The sequence below is a fragment of the Podarcis muralis genome, chromosome 7 (assembly GCF_964188315.1).
Source record: "Podarcis muralis chromosome 7, rPodMur119.hap1.1, whole genome shotgun sequence".
In the NCBI taxonomy this organism is placed as follows: domain Eukaryota; kingdom Metazoa; phylum Chordata; class Lepidosauria; order Squamata; family Lacertidae; genus Podarcis; species Podarcis muralis.
In genome coordinates this window covers 45,721,506-45,741,714 of record NC_135661.1, presented here as the reverse complement: position 1 = coordinate 45,741,714, position 20,209 = coordinate 45,721,506, and the positions used below count along the sequence as shown (strand labels likewise).

The following is a 20,209-nucleotide window of genomic DNA, read 5'->3' as shown; positions in this document are numbered from 1 at the left end:
CTGCAAAGGGAGGCCCATCTAACCTCATCAATTCAGCTTTGTTGTTATAGAGGACAGGGAGGCATACAATTGTGTATGAAATACTTACACACCACCTTTCGGCCAGAGGTTCCTACCTGCCAGTTTAAAAATAAAAATACACCAGGATTTAAATGAGAACTTCTTTCAAACACCTCAACTAGCCTCTTATTCTCTTTGCCTTAAATGGGATGCAATCTTTTGTGAACTCTGGCTTTAATTATTGTTTTGACTGTTGGAAGCTTATTGCTTGTTTTGTATTTTGGTTTTATTTACTGTGCCCACTTAGAAATGGGTCAACAAATGTGAAAGGTACAAGTTGTGATGATATAAAATCAACTTCAGCCACAAGCACTCTCATAGACTCTTACAGCCTTTTGGGTTTTTTTAATGAACCATTTCTTAAAACTCTGCAGTGCCTCCACCCTTAGATTCATATTACAGCATCACTTTATAAAGATATTTACACACCTCCAGCATCCAAGAGGTCCCCTCCCCACTTGCCACAAAGCAGATGAAGGCCAAGTATCTGCCTGGCAACAGTTCCCCTGAAACAATTGAGCCTTACAGTGCAGATGGAGAACCTGCGACCCTCCAGGTGCTGTGAGACTCCAAATCCCATCAACCCCAGGGAGCATGGCCGATGGTCAGGAATATGGGGAGGTGGAGTTTGGCAGCAACTGGGGGAGACACAGATTCCACAGCCCTGCCTTATAGTGAACTGCTGTCACAGAAGGGGAGGGTCAGCAGAGAGAAGAAACCCCTGACGTTTCTGATTGGTTAAAAAGAAATCACATCCCTGATAAGCAGCCACATGGAGACAACAGGTGGCATGATATCTATTTCCATGAGCACAGCTAAAAACGCTTCATCTGACGGCGTTCCTGCCGACGCTGCTTCTTTTCGTTGGGCTCTTGGTTGGCGGCTGAAGAATCTGCAGTGAGCCAAGGCCCTAGGATGTTAACCCAGAGGAGATAGAGTGCTCGACCCGGAGCCTGCAAAAAAAGAGAGAGAGACAAATATCTTTTTTTTTTACAGATCCTTCAGGTATGCAGCAACCCAAGTTACAAAATATATATATACCATTAACTATTTTCATACTAGAATGGTATTCTATTAGTTGCTATAAATAATAGGTGGTCTGAAACCATGTTCCTTTGTCATTGCATGCAAAATGAAGTCTGACCAAACAAAGTAAAAGCTATTTATCGTCATGTTTTTTCTTCTCACTCTTATTTCATAACCCAATTTTTCCATAAGCGTGAACTTCCAGGCCTGAACTTCTTTAACAAGATTGAGAAGCCTGACACTAATTCTCATTTCTCAAAGCTACCCCTTAATCTCTATAGGACAGCATCAGAAGGGCAGTTGATTCAACAGTTCTCCTTGCACCTGGAATCTGGAGAAAAACTAGGACTTTTATTCAAACATCGTAAGATGTTGGATCAAGCCAAAGGCCCGTCTAGTCCAGCATGCTGCTCTCACAGGTGAACCAGACGCCTGCACCAAAAATTCCCAGCAAACTGGGGTTCTGAGCTTTATTGCCTCCAACAACAGACATGGTATTTACAGACTACCTCTTTGCAGAAATGACCTTTTACAGTCCTCTCCCAATTATTCGTTTCCAAAAAAGAAGAATAAAACGTTGTTTTGAACACAGATAAGAGTATAAGGTTGATCCAGGCAGGTAGTGGCTGGGATCTGCAGACACAGTGGAAAAGGAAAGTTAGAGGTTCATTATGTACCAAACAATGGAGCTAGAAAGACTCACCAAGAGCCAGAAGTACCACACATAGAGGGAAAAACAGCTGAGGACTTGGATTATGGCTGTAAGCAAGATCACATCCTTCAGATGCCTGAGGATAAACAAGAAGAAGCTGGTGTTTACGGGTTCAGAGCATAAAAGCCTTGCCTAGCCCTGTGGTCCCAAAACCTTTCACTAGCAGGAAGAGCTACAGAAAACCATCTCTGCCATAGAGTCTGGAGGAGAGGGGCTGCAGGCAGGGATGGCATGGGAGTGGTGGTGGTCTCTCTGTGTGTGTTCCAGAAATAGCCTGGTTAAAAACAACATGAAATATGACTATTTGATGCTGGCGCATAAGGTTCACTCGCCTAATCTATAGGGATAACAATTCAAAAACCTTATTGCTCACTAGGGAGCAAAATGCTGCCCCTCTTGGCTTCACCTCCCTAAACACAGCAAGATCCCTTAAGAGGCCACTGTGCTTTGCTGTCTTTCTCAGTCGCCTCTAGCGATGCCACTGATGCTGGAAGTGCCAGGGCAACAAAGGCATCCGGTATAGTATTTTCTGAGAACAGCCAAGGAAAATGTGAACTTTGAATCTGAATAAATCTATTATCCCACAGCTCATAAATCCCAGTTCTAAATGCATAACTGAGCTCCTTAGAGGAAATTCAAATCTTCATTGTTACAATCAATGACCATCATATACTTTTTAATCTATATTAAGCATCATCAAGTCCATTCAGATTTCTAAAGTCATTTGTAATTTGTTTGCACCAACTGGGATGGCAAATGGCAGAAAGGACAAGGAGTGAGAACAGCAACGTGTTTTAGGGGACAGTGAGAAGGAAGGACTTAGGAACTTCATTCTTCTTAACCACTGGGTGTACACAAGGAGGAAGGGTCCCCTCCCCCCGCAGTTTCTCAGTGAAGGAGCTGGAGAACAAAGCTCTGAGAAGCAGCCAATGGCTCCCCAAAGACACCAGTACCTTTATATGCTTCCTGCTCAGGGGTGAAGGAGATCTGTGTATGCACTCAGGCAGCAGATCCTGCTCACCTGGACTTGTGTAGTGTAGACACTCACTCTGCCATCCCCTGCTCCATATTCAGGTCAATTCCACCATCTGCAAGGCTGCCGTCATCCGCAAAAGAAGGCTTTGCCATGGAGCTCATTGAGCGGTAACTGGCCCCGTAGATCAGCAAACTGAACACAAATGCAATCTACAAGGAGAAGACAAAAATCAGGAAGGTAAAGATACCCAGATGGTACTGGGCTCCAACTCTCATCATCCCTGACACCACTAGCTATGCTTGGTGTGACCGCTGGGAATTGGGAGTCCAAAAACATCTGTAGTGTGACAGGTTAGCCATTCCTGGACTAAAGCATTTGGAGACTTTTAAAGTCATAGAACCACAGAACTGTAGAGACAAAAGGGACATTGTAGCACTCTTTCAACTACAGCATCTGTCCAGCTTTTGCTCAACTTAGGAATGAAGGACATGGTGGGGTGAGGAGAAGAGGAGGACATGAGAAAAGCTTTTTAAATTATACACAGCATGGAGAAAGTGAAAAAACTGAATGGCAGAAGATTCTGGACAAACTGCCTCCTCACACAATGCACATTTAACTTGCATCACTGTCAGCAGATGCGGTGATTGCCACTGCCTTAAGTAGCTTTTTACGGTCAAGAAGGTGGTTTGTGCACATGATGTAGTAGAGGGAAGTAAGGGGCAGTTGGGGCTAGTCAACCTGGGAAGGTAGTCCATCTAAGTGAAGGAAAACTGATCCTAAACTTCTGCTGCCTTGTGGGTTATCTTTGGGAGAAGAAAAGGCTAAGGAGTAAACACTACACAAATCCAGAAGGAAGTCCCTAAGATGGTTGGATGGTGCCTTGGATGCCTCCTTCTGGCAACTCTTGCAGCCAAGCAGGCACCAAATGCATCACTCTGCTTTCCTTTGGACCACATCAGCAAGGCTTGAGATGGGGGTCTTGTCATCTGGGCAGCCGAAGCCCTCAATACACACTGACCAGGCTTGTAACTCAGAGGGGTCACATAGGTGCTGCTAACACAATACTGAGCTAGATGGGCTCAATATTCTAACTCAGTATATGGCTACATATGGTAATGATACAGTATTTTTACTGTTGGTATAAATGCCATTATTTTCAGGGATAAATGAAGGGGCTGGGAGACAACATGGTTTTGGATTGCACTTCCCTCAGGAGATGACAATTTATACCATCAGAGTATACCACCTTCGCCAACACAGTTCCCGCCAGACATTTTGGACTCACCCAACTCCAGGCAGTGGCTGTTGCATAGAAGACCACAAAGTTAACAATTCCATAAATTGCCTGAAATTAAGGGATGACACAAAGAATAGTTTTGAATCTTCTTGCATCAAAAACATGAATGTAGTATAAATAAGCTCTGGAGGTGAGTGCCATTGTAGCCCAAACAACACTGTGGACACACAAGAGAGAGGAGGCAGCAGACTAGGGGGGAACCCCAACTATTTTAGAAGCACACAAAAACCATTAGAAAAAAAAGCTGGGGTGGAAGGGAAACCCACAGAACAGCCCAATGAGTGCTGTGTGAGCTATGGAATACTTTCTGACTGTTTGGGACAGGGAGGGAAAAACTGGGGTGGGGGAGTGGGAAAGGAGGGGGAATGAACTGGGAACACTCCACACTACAAAGTTTTATTGCAGGTTCCACTTGTGTGATCTAAATCTGAATGAAGCCACACTGGTGAAACCCAAACCCACCGTTCCATCTTCAGGCACAGCAGTTTATGAAGTGACAACTTCATACCAAGTTCCTTCCCTCCCAGACAGATATGGGCACAGGCTGTCTTGTTGCTATTGATAGCTAAGGGTTGTTTTTGTTTTTTTAGAAAGAATGACGAGCAAAGGCCTATGGAGTAGCTACTTTAGAAGAACAGAATAGATAAGGTAGGATCTGAAAGGGCTCAGGACAGTGTATATCCTCTCCCTGGTTATTCCAATAAAAAACAAACCAACCCTGTGAGATGGGCAAAGCATCATCTCCAACCTCCCCTCTGATCAGCCCAGTAATTGACTGTATGTTAAAAACAAATGGTTTGGACATGATGTGCATTTTAAAAACAATAATGTAAACAGCAGCTGCAGGGTTGGGACTGTGGCATAAAAAAGCCTTTGGTTTCTGGCTTGCTTTTATTATTTACCCTTGTGCCATAGTCCCACCACAAGCCACCCTTCCAATGCTGTCTTTTGCCCTGGCAGAAGATCTCCTATTGACACCAACAACATGTGTATTTTAATGAACTGAACAGAGTGAAAGATTATGAGTCATGGAGTGTGCAGTATGTGTATATGAAGTTAACAATGCCTAGCTTATTATTTTTAGTTGCTATTTTGTTAATGTTGTAAATATTGTTTTATAGATTCTAAATGCCATATTGATTTGTTAATCATAAAGCATGACTTTTGCTGCAATCATGATGTTTATCTTACTTTTTAGTTCTGTTTGGTTAATTGTGTTTTACAGGTGGTAATTGTTTTATTAATGATTTGCTAATTAATATGATTTATGCTGTATTTGTGATGTTCTATTACAGGGGTCAGCAAACTTTTTCAGCAGGGGGCCGGTCCACTGTCCCTCAGACTTTGTGGGGAGCCGGACTATATTGGGGGGGGGGGGAATTGAACGAATTCCTATGCCCCACAAATAACCCAGAGTTGCATTTTAAATAAAAGCACACATTCTACTCATGTAAAAACACGCTGATTCCTGGACCATCCTCTGGCCAGATTTAGAAGGCGATTGGGCCAGATCCAGCCCCCGGGCCTTAGTTTGCCTACCCATGTTCTATTATGTTATTGTTATTTATTGTTTGTAAGGCACTTTGAGATTCATTTGAATGAAAAGCAGGATAGAAATGTAACAAATCAAATCCTCAACAGCTTCCCTCCCATGGCAAACAGCAGCTTCAGGGCACAGGGTAAGGTGGGGGGCAGAGAGGCAGTGACATAGGCTGGTTTGTTTGGACTGGAGCCTACGACAGAATAGTTAAACCCCGTTGTCCCACAGTTCTGATCATGCACATCCCCTGCCCTCTGACTGCTTTTTGCAGTAATAAAAAGCTGCATGCTGAACATGTTGCTTGGCTCAGTTCAGGGATTTGAATTCTGAATTTCCTAGGTTCTGGCCCTGATTATCACTAAATCACATTGCCTCCAACCATCAGCTAGTCTCAAGCACCCCAGGTAGGCAGGATCTGCCACATGCAAGCTTCACTAATGAATAGCTCACACTCAGACCAGAAGGGGTTTTTTTCCGGGGGGGGGGGCAGGCTGATAATCCTTTCCATGAAGAAACTGAACTGTCAATCAAAAAGAAAAGGAGACTGGCTTTCCAGCAGCAATGCAGGCTCTTGAACTCCATGTTACGTAGGGCAAGGATGGGCAGTAGTCCAAATCCAGTGCTCACCCATATAATATCTGTTCCCCTTATCTCTCCCACCCTGACATTTTAGACTTAGAAGTGGTATCTCACAGCTTGCAGCATGTGAGGTATCAGTTCTTACTTCTTTGGGCCTTGCACAAAGTAAAAAGGGAGGGAAAGACACCAGCAGATAAGCTATTCAGAACTAAAGGTTGTTTGTTTTTTAGAACTGCAAATACTTTCTGCCCAAAATATCCAGGCTGGCCTTGTCCACTGTATAGAATCTATACACACAGAGCATCACACACTTACATTAGCTCCCAAGATGATCCGCAGGTAGAACTTGAGGGTATCCTTGTTTTCTTCAAATATCTGCTTTTTACCTTTGGTTCCCACCTTTCCCTTCGGCTGAAAAAAATAGAAAAATAGGGATTGAGTCAAATGTTAAATGTGCTGAATAAGCCAGTATCAAGGAAGTTCATTAAAAAAATAATAATAATTACCCTTATTTTCTGATCTTTCACAAGAGCCTGTGTGAGTTATTTTCTCTCTTGCACAACAAGGTTGTGAAATAGTTCAATCTGTCCAGTTTGAATCCAGGTGTCTCCTACCCAAACCCAACACTCTGGACTTCTGAATCGCAGAGTAGAGTGGAACCAGCACAAAAGCTAAAACTGAAGTGGCAGTGTTCCGAAATGGAGACGGGGTAAACAAACGAAGAATATGGAATTATTACTGTTATGTATTGAAGTTCTCACCCTGGCCACCAGGAGTATCATGTATATAGTTTTCACTCAGGTCCACGTCAGTTACTTTAGGCGGGAAACCCTGGGTTGTTGTTGCTACAATGTTGACAGCCGGCTGCCTATAAAAGCAGGCCGGCTGAGCTGTTAGCTGTTCAGTTCAGTTCTATTCCAGCTTATGAATAAAGAGCTGCTTTGAAGAATCGCTGTGTCATCTGATATGTTCACCAACAACTTAACAATTACAATTTACAGAATTGTAATATTAAAGTGGGAGAGAGTATTTACCTTAAGTAGTCTAGGTTCCAACAATTCCAAAAGGTTTCTCAGCAGCTTTATTTACTACACCTTGCTGCCCAGTTACAACCTTAAGCCCATTAAAGTACTGTACATTTAACAGGAGTAATCACATATTCCTCCTCTTTCTACTTATACATCTATTCCCCCCACCCCGTCTTCGCTTGTTTCCATGTGTCTTTTAAAATTGCATGCAAATTTGGGGGCGGGCCTGTCACGCCAGTTCTTTGTGAAGTGCCACATGGATGGAACCACGTTAAAAAAATAAAAATAAAATAAAACTGCACAGGAAAGGGGGAAATATGCAGAGATGAAAGCTGATCCTGAATGGGGGTGTAAAAATATCGAGGGCTGCATCCGAATACGTCGCACATGACATACACCAGCTGACATAAATGGAGTCAACTCCATTGATTCCAACGGGTCTCCTGTATGCATGATTTAGCCAGAGAGAACCCACAACTTTCTTCCGGCCCCGATCCGTGCCAGGCTTGGCCCCCCGTGCACAAAAATCCCCACCCCACACGCTCGAAAGCTCTCCACGCTCGGGCCCCTTCACTCACCGCCATGGTGGCTCTACGGCGAGTCCCAACGACAGGCAGGCAGAAAACCCACCAAGTCAGCACAGCAAGACTTCCGGCACAGGGATGACAACGTCATCGCTCGGGCCAGACGCGGACAACAAACGTCTGTCCTTGGAAGACTACAACTCCCGAAAAGCATCGCGCCGTCGTCATGGAGAGACGAGGAAGCTGAGGAGGGGGAAAGGGGCGGGGCTGATAGAAGGGATGGGGGCGTGGCCTGGCCGTTGACCTGCCGGCTTTACTGTACAGTACTTTTGTTTTCTGCTTTTCCCGCAAGGTCGAGCTCCGGGGAGCTATGGAGGCATGCGAGCTGCCTATGGAGGTAAGGAGCAGGGGAAGAAAAGAGGCTGCTACTAACGATCGCCCCAGCTTTGCAAGGGGACTGGAGAGGGGCGCAGGTCCTAACTCAACACGCGTTGGTGCGCGCAGACATGTCTACAAACACGTGTCGGCGCGTAATTGTTTTCCTCCTGCCTGGTACTCTGCTTCACACACGTCCTCTCATTTGTCATATGGAATACTTGCCTCTTTAATAGCTTCCTCTTTGTCCTGCGGTTTTATTTATTATTAATCTAGGAGGCTGCCTTACGCCGAGTCAGAGAACTGCTCTCCATGTAGCTCAGTATTGTGTGCGCAGACTGGCAGTAGTTCCCTAGGAGCAGAGGCGGATCTTTCCCAGCCCTCTCTGATGATGCCTGGACTTTAATCTGGCATCTTCTGCATGTTGTTCTTGTTGCTCTTCAGGTACCTAGCCCGCAGCTTATCTGTTGTAAACCTTTCTTCAGAAGCTTTAAAAGATACCACATGATTGTTTGATTTTTAATTAACGTAGAAAAGCTGCTCCAGGGAAGTGGTTTCAGGATGGTCACAAGTACCAGCCACTCAGTGCTGTGCAGGGTGCTGCAAAACGAAAGAATTTGTTTCCCCCCTGAATTTTCCACTTGAACAGTATTCAAATAATGTGGTTCTGTGTGCGTGAGATGCAGCCTGAATAAGGAACCAAAATTCCCCCAAAGTAAGATCTGAACCATCCTGAGTCATACATCCCTGCCACTTGGAGACTATTACCTCTGGGATACTCTAGTATTCTGCCTGGGCCACAAACTGCAGTACAGTACTCTCAACTATGATGCTCCTTTTCATGTCTATCACAGGAGATCTATGGCCTAGGGCGTCGTCCCATGGTTATTTTGGGGTTCAAATCCCACTTCATTTGCAGTGGCAAGAAAATAATTTACTTGGCATGGGAACATCATATATTAATAACACAATGTGTGCAAGCAAAGCTTTGGACTGGGTTTGATGCTCCAGTATTTCCTACAGGTAGATTATGGTTGTGGTCTTGAGCTACAGGGCTTGCACACCATTGTTCTGGGTTCCTCCTCCCTCCTGCATTGAGGGGTGAGCACCCTGCTGCAACTGTTTAATAAAGATCATGCTTACTAGCTGCTTTGCTTCTCAATATTCTCTGGTTGGCCTCTGTTATCTTCTCCTACTGATAGATAACCTACATAAGGACTCTATACGGGCTCTTGGGTACCCCATAAGGAAAAAGGAGCAGTTTTTCTTATAACAAAACACAATGATGATGTTTGAAGGGCTGGCCTGTATGGTTTCCTTTAAAAACTGACTTCAGTGGAAGTTCACTTTTCCAGTGTGGTAAAAAATTTGAATGGTGGAAGTCTCTTTAAAGGGGATAGAAAGAGATGATGAAGAAAATTGTTATGTACTGAAGTTCTCACCCTGGGCCAGCAGGGGGATACTGTAGATAGTTTTCACTCAGGTCCACGTCAGTTATCTTAGGTGGGAAAACCCGGGTTGTTGTTGCTACAATGTTGACAGCTGGCTGCCTATAAAAGCAGGCTGGCTGAGCTGTTTGCTGTTCAGTTTCTGTTCCAGCTTACAAAATAAAGAGCTGCTTTGGAGAAATCGCCGTGTCGTCTGCCATGTCTACCCACTATTCAACAAAAATAGCTCAAATAATAGGTAAAGACCCCAAATGGTGTCTTTTATCAATTTTTGATGAGTTGAATACGGACTTAATATGGGAACTACTTATATTTTTTTCTGTTTGTAACTTCTCATTTGACCATATCCCAGGACTGGAAGGAATCCTCACGTTTTTCATTAAATATTTGGTTTAGTAAAGTAATATTTACCCTTATTTCTGGAAAAATAGCTCATAAATTAAGGGTATTTCAGGATGCAACTAAACCTATTGATTTCACCTCCGTTTGGTGGCCAATTGGTATTTATATGACAAGTCAGTTAGGGGAAGGCAAGTCCATATGAAATATGGTTTTATTTGGTATCCATAACTTTCATTTTGTATTATCTTTGCATCAGGCCAGTTTTTGTTTTAACATCTAATATATTGTGTAGTCTTTTGAGAATGTACATTATTTTATGTTATTACGGCTATGAACCCAGGGGTTCTTATGTACAGTTTTTCTTTTTGTTATTTTACTTTATTTTACATTTTTTACTGGACTACTATTTTAACTTTATAAAAATGTTTTATTTTTAGTTTTTTAAATGCTGTCTAGAGGGCAATTACAATTGTTTAAAAAACATAATCTCTGTAGACAAAAGCATACCAACAACACAGTTTCAAGGTGGAACAGGTTTTTAAAACACAGATTATAGCTTGGGTGGTTTTTCAGTTTGTTGTTGTTTCCACCTAGGAATCCTTTTGGGTCCAAACAAGCTTTGTCCAAGCAAATCTTGTGGTTGGAGGGAGAAGAGGGGCATGAACGAGACAAAAAGACAGACTGATAAAAACACAGAATAGTTTGGCTGCTTTAACATCTCTGTTTATCAGAGAAACCACCATGTCTCAGAAGTTGATTTTTCAATTTCCACCTCATAAAGAGATTTTACTCCCTGGTCTGAAAATTATAAATCTTTTCTAAAAAGAAAAGGAGGGCAACCACAGCAACATCCAGAGAAGGGCAAAATATATGTTGGCTTCTCACTGGTACATAAAAGAGGATTTATAGACTCAAAAAGCCCAATGCATCCAGTCAAAATGCCTTCTTCAGGGATGGCAATTACAAGTTTTCCTGTTTCAATTTTGTACGATCAACTCCAAGTCAATCATTGACTGCTTTAATAGCCTTATAATATGCGACCTTGACAAGGGTCAGTAATGCCTGGGTTTTTATAGACGAGTTGAACTGAAAAAGCAGACATTGCCACTTGCAGAATACTTCCTTCACCCAAGCAGGCAAAAGAGTCTGCTCTTTCATGATGAATACCTGCCCTCCCTCCCTTCTTCTTTGGCGATCACTTGTAGCCCTTAACAGTGTGCCTGTAAGTGACTGTGGAGGCCTATTCTGGATCCACCTGTCCTTCCACAGTGGGGAAATAGGTTTACGGATGGGAGTTGATCACGGTGAGGATTTGCCAAACGTGCCTTCCTCTTAGCTCGTTTCTCCCTTTTGCATCTTCAAAGTCCATGTCGGCTTTGTTAAAGGCTATTCTTGAATTGGAGCACTCGCAGGCCAGTGTTTCCCAATTATCAGTGCTTATACTTCATTTTTTAAGATTTACCTTGAGAGTGTCTTTAAACCTCTTTTGTTGTCCACTGGCATTCCGCTTTCCATTCTTAAGTTGGGAATAGAGTACGGTAGTTGCTTTGGAAGACGATAATCAGGCATCCAAACAACATGACCAGTCCAACAAAGTTGATGTTGAAGAATCATTGCTCTGACACTGGTGATCTTTGCTTCTTCCACTGACATTAGTTCACCCGTCTTCCCAAGTGATACATAAACATTTTACTTTACCTACTAACTTTACCTCCCTTCCAACCTCTTCCTCAACTCAGTTTACCTCAGACTTCCCATATTCCTTAAGCCAATGAAATGATGTAATGCTTCCTTTTCTGTGGTAGAAACACTGCTCCTTTATCTCGCATATTGGAAGAAGGAGTAAGCTTGTTTTCTCCTACTCTGGAGGGTAGGACTCAAACTGAAGTTACAAGAAAGGAGATTCTGACTAAACACCAGGAAGAACTTTCTGACAGTATGAGCTGCTTGACAATGGAACAGCCTCCCCCAGGAGGTTGTGGACTCTCCTTCCTTGGAGGTTGGATGGCCATCTGTCATGGATGTTTTAGCTGAGATTTCTACACTGCAGAGGGTTGGACTAGATGACCCTTGGGATCCCTTCCAACTCTACAATTCTATGATTCTATGATTCTATCAGCCAAACAGCACAGATATTTTCTTCCCACGTATTGTAGAAATGTTTTTGTTCCGCCCAGTAATTTGCCAGATCTTGCTCCATTAATTTCACAATTACATCCCCATTTCTTCTCTCTAATCAGATATAATTATGTTGCACAGAAAGGATATGAGCTGGATGGCCAGATATTTTTAATTAAGGTACTGGGGAGGCCAAAGGCTGCAAACCCATCTGAACCGTTTCAGTAGCTGAATTAGTATCCTCACTTGTCCAGAAAAACACATGGGAATCTTGATTAAAATTGGCCTTTCTTATTCCTTGCAATTTAAATTGCCTTTTTAAAATTGGCGTGCCCTTTTGCTGAAAAACAAGCTTGCACTTATTGTCAAAGCTTTTCTCTTTCTTCCTTGCAGATTATCACTTATATCCTGAGCTTCCTGCCCATCGCAGATAGGAAAGAAGCCTCTCTAGTGAATCAAACATGGTATTTCGCAGCCCAGGACACCTTACGCCAGGTAACACCTTCTTGCTTTGGTGTCTTACCCATACTTCCTCTGTTCTTACAGGGCTGCCCTGCGGGAGAGTCATAGCCCCATTTCAGACATAATGCTAAGCCACAAGTCACCTCCAGACTGTCGGTATTTTGCGGGAAGGATTCAAGCGCAATACCGGAAATTTAGGTTTGCGTCATTAAAGTGGATTCAAGCATTCTCTCACTGTACTGTAACTGATCCACTTTTAAAAAACAATGGCAGCAGACTTTTGTAGTTAGGAAGTGGTGGAGAATTGCACGGAAAAGTGTAGGGTAAACAAATAATACACGCCGGGGGGGGGGGATGCTGTTGTGCTCAGGTTCTGCTTTCAGACTTCCCAGAGGAATCTGGTTGGCCTCTGTGAGAACAGGATGCTGGACCAGATGGCCTAATCCAGCAGGGCTCTTCTTATGTTCTTAAGACATTGGGACTTTCTATATGCAAAGCAGGTGCTCTGCCACTAAGCCATGGTCCTTCCTCAAAGGCAGGCTCATCCATCCCCAAGTCCCCTCAAGAGCAATATACACAACACAGGCTACACTGGAGCTGCTACAACAAAAGAACACAAACAAAAATAGATTGAGAGAGATTTGTCACACTTTCTTTCCTCTGACCCTTACTCTAAGGAGCTCAGGGAAGTGAATGTTGGGTTTTTTTACCCTCACAATAGTCCTGCAAAGTAGATTAGGCCAAGAAAGAGCAGGTGTGTCTTGCCCTGGCCATCCCAGGGTACTTCTTTTGCTAACTGGGGAAAAAAAATTGAAGCCATGTCTCTTGGTTCATATCTAAAAACTCACCATGTAGTCCCTCTCAAATTCCAGGAAAGCATATTTTATAACATCCCGGCTACCTCTGCCTCGCTCCGGACAATCCAGAATCTGTCCCGAAGGCACGTGTGCAGCGTCAGGATGACCAACTTGGATGGCTCCACCACTTCCCGGGACGTCATCAAGTCCGTTGCCAGCTTCCTTGGGCCTCACCTGCGCAGCTTGTGCCTGCACGGGAGCAGCCTTACGGAGGCCAACTTCAGTGAGCTCCTTCTTGCTTGTCCCCGCCTCACAGCCTTGGATCTGAGTGGCTGCAACAGCCTTTTCATGTCCGGGACCCTGCTCTCCAAAGAGGAGACCTTCCTGCAAGCCCAAGAAACATTGATCAACCTGCAGGAGCTGAACCTGTCCGGTGTGCGATACTTGTCTGACCTCACCTTCAACCGCTTGGCCAGCTGCTGTCCATCCCTGGCCAAGCTCTCCCTCGCCCGCTGCCACATTACCTTCGAGGTGGACACTTACTACGGCTCTAGTAACTACAACTCCTCGGCTTTGCTGTCTTTCCGCAACCTCCTGCACTTCGTCCGGGAGCGAGCCAGCACCATGAAGGCCTTGAACTTGAGTGGCACCAGTATCTCGAGCCAGGCGATGAAGTCCCTGGTGCAGGTAGAGAACCTTTGCCTGCAGGAGATGGTGCTGCAGGCCTGCCGGGATCTAACCAATGAGGCTGTGAGCATCCTGTGTCAGCACCAGCCCCACCTGACCGTGCTGGACCTGAGTGGCTGCTCTGAGCTGTCTGACCGGGCTGTCCTTGTCATCACCTCCCGGCTCCTGTCCCTTCAGCACCTGTGTCTGGGAAAGCTGCCACGTGTCACCGATGCCGGCTTCCAGGGCATTTCACACCTGAAGCAGCTCCAAAGCCTGGATGTTTCAGAATGCAGCCTCATGAGGTGCAGTGAGCTGGTGAGAGCATTTGGGACTATGAAGGGACAGCCCAAACTGGTCTTGCTGAACGTTGCCTTCTGCTCTTTACTACGGGTAAGTTCTAAGGCGTTTGTTTGTTATTTAGCAGCCTTTTACCAGATGTTGCTCAATTCTCTACGATTCTCAGTGGTTTCACAATCAATTCCTCTTCCGGGGAACTCTGGGATGGGAACGAGGGGTCTCTTAATAACTCTCAGTACCTTTAACAAACCGCAGTTCCCAGGATTCTTTGGGGGAAGCCATGACTGTTTAAAGTGGTATGATACTGCTTTAATAGTATAGTGCAAATGGAGCCTCTGTGAGGGGTAAACTAGTTCCCAGAATTCCTGGCTGGAAGTGGGGATGTGCTTTAAACACGTGGTGTGCATGCAGCCTTCAACTAAACATTTCCCACCCCCTCTTCCGCAGGACAACTTGGTCATTTCACTGGCTGAAGGCCTAAAGAGCCTTCGGGTTTTGGATCTCTCTTCCTGCGTGTCCATCACTAACAGAAGCATCCAAGCAATCGCTTCACACCTCTTGCTCTTGAGAGTCCTGCGTTTGGCTTGGTGCAAGGAGTTGACGGATTGGGGCCTGCTGGGGGCTGAGGAGCCCAGAGAGGAGCGTGAACGTGCCAGAGAGGTTTGAGTAGACATTTTTCTGGTTATGTGACCTGGGAGTGGGGGAAAGGAGAAATATTGTGCAATGGCAGTATCTTTGATACTCCGATTATTGTTGATGTGGTTTCCCTCCCTTTTTTCCCCAAAGAGGCCCATAATAAGAAGCTGTTTCCTCTTAATCCAGTGCTTAATTTGTTCTTTTAGCTGGGAGAAGGGCAGGGAAACTGGTCAGATCTGCTTCTTGCTGCCTCTCTGGAGGCCAGGAGCCCAAGTTGTAACTCTCTTGTCTTTACTGGACTAATAAAGAGATCGCTGAGGTTGGGCATACTGGCAGGGGCAACCTTCTGTCCTGGAATAGGGGAGCACATTGTCTGTGGTGAACAGGGCTTCAGAGAAGAGACTGGTAGCTTGTCCAGAAGTTGCTCCTTTCCAGGGTGAAACTTTTGCCACAGTCCAGATGCTGCAGTCTACATACCCTGCCCCGTGCTGAGCTGCACAGCTTGCAGTGACTAGAAGCGACCCTGCAGTTTTATCTTCCTGTCATCACGGCAGGAGCCTTCCAAAGGAAAAGGTACCTGCTTTCTCAGAGCCAGTGTGGAAAACTTTGCCCAGTTCAGATGCGGAAAGTACTGGTGGCTGTTTATCAGTTTTCTAAGTTGTAGTACTCAGCTGTTCCTAGGTATTGGCACTATTTTGGTTTAATCCCAAGAACAGCGATTCTGGCATGCTGGCTAGTTATGTGGCCACTGGGTACTCAGTGTCTGGTTTTCCAGAGGTGACAAGTGACACTCACTCACCCAAGATTAATCAAAAGTCTGTGATCTATTATTCATTTTGAATATTTTTTATGGTCCCACGGCAACTGAAGCAGAGTGTTCTTTCTGGCAGGGAGGGCAGATAGAGATTCCTGCTGCTGCCACTTCTCTGGCCAATGGGTGGGGCCAGACTGATCTTCCAGATGGCCAGGATCCTGTTTCTGCAGAGCAGGGGAGATAACCTCCCAGTGGCCAGGTAGTTCTTCCCTTGTGCTTTGCTGTCTCCGGGGCAATTCAAGGCAAAGAGAAGGAAGCATTTCACAGAATGCAAAATATACAGTGTTCAGTGAAACTATTTACAGTGATGCCCACAATGATAGATTGCATTGGGGTGGGGTGAGTTTATCTGTCAAGGATTCAGTGGAGGCTGGTTCATCAGGGCAAATGGGGCACTGCCCCCCCCAACTCAATCTGCTCTCAGCCTTCAGTTCAGGTTTGTCAGCCTCCTCCTCCTTAGTCTCACTGTTGCCGTTGTAGAGCTCTGCAGGCAAAACGAGAATTACTTGGCTCTGCCTCCACCTAGAATTTGTTTATTTTTATTTAAGGCATTTCTATACCACTTATTATTCGTTAGCATTTCTAAGTGGTGTTGGCCTTTCTGCCTTCCTCCCAACCAGCCACACTAGAAGGGCTATTAACTAGGACAGTAGAAATGGATTCCCCCAGGTTTGAAAGTAGTTTGCCTTTTATTCTTAGACAAACAGGAAATGGCCTTCAGATTCATATCAGGCTTGTGAGCCTCCTTGGTGAATTATCGTAAGCAGAACGCTGGGATTAGTTGGCTCTTTGGTTCCTGTTGTCTCGTGGCCCCCTGCTGCTTATTGTGAAGTACAGCACACAAGAAACTACAGGCGGCATGAGCCTTGGGAGGCTGTTTAAACAGAGGGGTCAGGAGCTACTTTCACACCACAGCCTTAGGCTTCACTGTGTAACATCTGTTGCATCTTAGTTTACTCAAATCCACAGCATTGGTCCTCACCTGTGTTACCCAGACAGGAAACAGAGAGTCTCGAGATGGTCCCAGCTTCCTTTTAATCCCTCATTCTGTTGCCTTGACAGAAGGATGCTGGCCCAAAGTTCAGCAGGAACTTTGGCAACATGGGATTTTTCCAACCACCTCCACAGGATTTGGAGCAGGACACCCAGATCCTTATTGACCTCAGCAAGCAGGATGCTCAGCAGAAGCACAAAGCCTCCTTGAATGCCCTGACTCGTCTTCAGGAACTTGACCTGACAGCCTGCACGAAACTCACAGATGCAAGCATAGCTAAGGTTTGGACACTGCAGCTTGCAAATACAGACAGCTATGGGGAGACCACTGCTTAGTGGCAGAGTAGGTGCTTTGTTAGATGGGACACATGATCCGGCCATAGACAAATTCCTATGAACCAGAGTGTTCTTGCAAAAGAAACCACCTACAGCCTTGGCTTCAGGGTAGCAGGAGTACCACCATAAGAACGTCAAAAGCCGCCTTACTCAAGAGTCAGACCATTTGTCCCTCTTGGTGAGTGTGGGGTGGGGAACTGGTGGTTCTTCAGATGTTCTTGGGCTGCCATCAGCTCCAGCCAGCACACCATTTGGAGGGCCACAGGTTCCCATCCCTGGTTCACACTGACTGGCAGCAGCTCTCCCAAGATTTCAGGCATGAGTCTTTCCCATCTCGAGAGTCTTTCTTATCTGACATAAGATTGTCAATGATTGCATCTGGGACCTTTGGAATGCAAAACAGATGCCCTAGTACTACTGAGCTGTGTGCCCTGCCCTTTCAGTGGCACCTGTTCAAATTAAACATCTATGGAGCACCAACAGTACAGGCCATGGGAGGGATGTAATGCTTCCAGGTAGACTGACATTAGGCAAGCAAGAGCAGAATGTGTGGGTAGTGAGACGTCAGTGAGTAGAGGGACCGGCCACACAACCATGGAGAGAATGAGAGGCTTTAGAGAAGAGGCTTTAGAAAAGTGGGTCACGGAGGAAGAGGAAGTGGTTTGATACACAGATGGAGAGAAACTTGTCAAGGCATAAAAAAAGTGGGAGGATTAAACGGGTTGGCAACAGGTCACGTTCTGCAGAAAATCCAAAAAGGAATGCAAGGAACGTCACAGGGTATGTAATCAGTTTGGCTGGAGGGAGAGCTTTAAAGTTCAAGCTCCTACTTCCTTCTTTTATATGAGACCTGACCAAGCTACCCAAAACTCCCTGCCCATTAAAAACTAGCGTGTCAGGGAGAACAGTTCCAAGCAGTCGTCATCTTTCTGATGTGGTTGTTTTCTACACATAGAAAGGCTTTGACCTGGGAGAGCATTTGTACACATGTGGTCCCATCCGCAACTGCACTTTGAAGCGGTACACTCCAAGAAGCCTGCAACTCGCTATCTTTCTAAGCATCTTGTTCAGCCCCCAGAATGGCTCTGAAAGAAGTTCTCTTCCTCGGTTGCTACACACTGCAGTCCCCATGTTCACTTTCTTGGTGTGGAGCTCCACCCTGAATGGCTTTGGGCATGGCCAATGGCAGAGCAAAAGCTTTTACAGCCATTGGGCAAGGATGCTCTTTTGGGCACCCTTCATCACAGTGCCCAGGCAGGGCACCCAACTTCCTGTCCTTGTTCTGTTATTCCTCCTCAGGTCATCAGCTTTCCCGAGCTGCAGCGCCTGTCCCTCAGCCTTGTGACCAACATCACAGACACCAGCCTCACAGCCATCGCTCAAAACTGCCAGAGCTTGGAGAACCTCACGCTAAGTCACTGCACAAACCTTACCGACAAAGGTTTCATGGAAGCAGCTGGCTCCCTGCACCGACTTCAGCATCTCATCCTTTCTGGTTGCAACCAGCTGACTCCCAGGTGAGTAGAGCTGCAGAGTGCAAAGATCACTGGCAGGTGGAGAGGAGAGGTAAAGGCAAGCCAGAGGCAGGCCTTTGAAAGTTCCTTCAAGGCATGGCTGGCTGACTGGGAGGGACTGAAAGAGAGGCAGAGACCATCAACAACTGGTGAACTCTCCCTTGCAGGACATTGAAGGCCATTGGGCAGGAGTGCCAGCAACTGAAGAGCTTGGACGTCTCCATGTGCAGCAAGATCAGCATGACAGATGTTGAGCATTTCCAGTCGCAACTCCCGCTGCAGAGTCAGACTAGCATCCAGTCACGGTTTGTGGGTGGAGCAGACCTTTCCATCACTCTCTGATGGAAACTTTGTAGGTTGAGTTCCCAGAGATAAATGGCGGTCAAGCTGGCTCTCCCTCCCCACGCTGCCTCAATGGCAATAGGGGACTTGTCTTGGGAAACAGTTCCTGTCTTGGTAGTCCCACTGGCCTACTGTTAAATGCAGCTGCGCCACTGCCACTGAGTGGGTCCCTAAAATGGACCGATTCTTCCTATAGAGGGGGCATCCTCACCCAAGCCTGCCTCAATGGAGGAGCTGGCTGTTGCGCAAGCCTCCCATCACCCCCATTCCGCAAGCAGAATGGGGAAGTGCACCTTGGGCTTTGGGAGGGATTGCCTGGAGCACAGCAGATCCCACGCTAGCAGGAACAGTAACCAGCAACCATAAGGCAAGACGGTAATGGCTGCTGATGTAATCTTTGGCACAGCCAGTGCCAAGCACTTAATTTGCACCCCTGCTTTCAGCAGCTGCAACATCCCTGTCAGTGAAAGGGATTTTTAAAAAATCAGCTGGAAAATTGCATCTAGGGAGACTTCTTCTTTCTGGGTCCCCCTGGTACACAGCTGCTAGTTTTAGAGGTACACATGGAGACAGTGGGAGGTCACTCCCACAAAAGCAGTCCATGGCATATTCAGGCACCAAAACTTTTCCTCTTGTGCATTCCTGCAAACAATATAAAGGTGAGAAAGCCACTGCCCTGCCAGCCTCCCACTCATCTTTTCGAAAAATGCACTATGCTTATGCAACAGGGTTTTCCATAAACATCACCAAAGCCACTGCACTAATAAAGGACTTTAGTATCTGTTTTACATACTTTGGATTTTAAATGAATGGAGACGGCAGCCTGAAAAACTTTGACTTGCCCTCCTTGACTGAGACTGAGAAGGAAGAAGCTGCCAAGACAGTGCCACCCCCTGGACTGACTGCAGGTAGGAAAGCAGGCAGGCAGGGGCTCACAGAGGTCAAACTCAGTTTGGTGGGTCATTTGCTCTAATGGATCAATCTCCATTGCCAGCACACAGTTTAGGAACTATAATGGCACTGGGTTCCAATCAGGACTCTAAAACCTATTGGGTGCTCCTTTTAATAGGCTGCACCTCCAGCTAAGCGTTGTATGACAATGCTCTGCAATACAGTCACACACACCTTGCCCACAAGGCATTTCCTGCACCTCCACAGTGATCAAAGCTGTTCTCTGTTATACACATGTGCAAGTGTTGAATAACCTATTTTTGAAAGATTTAAATCTAGGCCCTCTGACCTCTTGAAAACCACTTCATTCTTTCGTGCAGACAGCCACGGCTGCAGTTTCCTTTCAGGGCCGAGCCCTCCTATTTTGAGCTTC

At 45.7% G+C, this 20,209-nt stretch overlaps 2 protein-coding genes across 3 annotated transcripts; one reads left to right on the top strand and one right to left on the bottom strand.

Moving 5' to 3' along the window:
• Positions 1-390: 390 nt before the first annotated feature.
• Positions 391-7,942, bottom strand: TMEM208 (transmembrane protein 208). Of its 2 annotated transcripts, none has more exons than XM_028739706.2 (6): positions 7,797-7,942; positions 6,506-6,601; positions 4,060-4,119; positions 2,847-2,983; positions 1,790-1,874; positions 391-1,013 (listed from the first exon to the last, which is right to left on the bottom strand). In XM_028739706.2, the coding sequence occupies exons 1-6, from the start codon at positions 7,800-7,802 to the stop codon at positions 876-878; spliced, it is 522 nt and encodes a 173-aa protein (XP_028595539.1). In that variant the 5' UTR covers positions 7,803-7,942; the 3' UTR covers positions 391-875. The 2 variants fall into 2 exon arrangements, with proteins under 2 accessions (XP_028595539.1, XP_077787844.1); XM_077931718.1 differs by lacking the exon at positions 7,797-7,942 and adding an exon at positions 6,697-6,714.
• Positions 7,943-8,032: 90 nt separating this feature from the next.
• On the top strand, positions 8,033-19,673 carry LOC114602006 (uncharacterized). Its single transcript, XM_028739712.2, has 7 exons — positions 8,033-8,139; positions 12,419-12,520; positions 13,360-14,343; positions 14,698-14,910; positions 16,763-16,975; positions 18,329-18,546; positions 18,711-19,673. Exons 1-7 carry the CDS (start codon positions 8,113-8,115, stop codon positions 18,883-18,885), a joined length of 1,932 nt encoding a protein of 643 aa, XP_028595545.2. The 5' UTR covers positions 8,033-8,112; the 3' UTR covers positions 18,886-19,673.
• Positions 19,674-20,209: the final 536 nt, after the last annotated feature.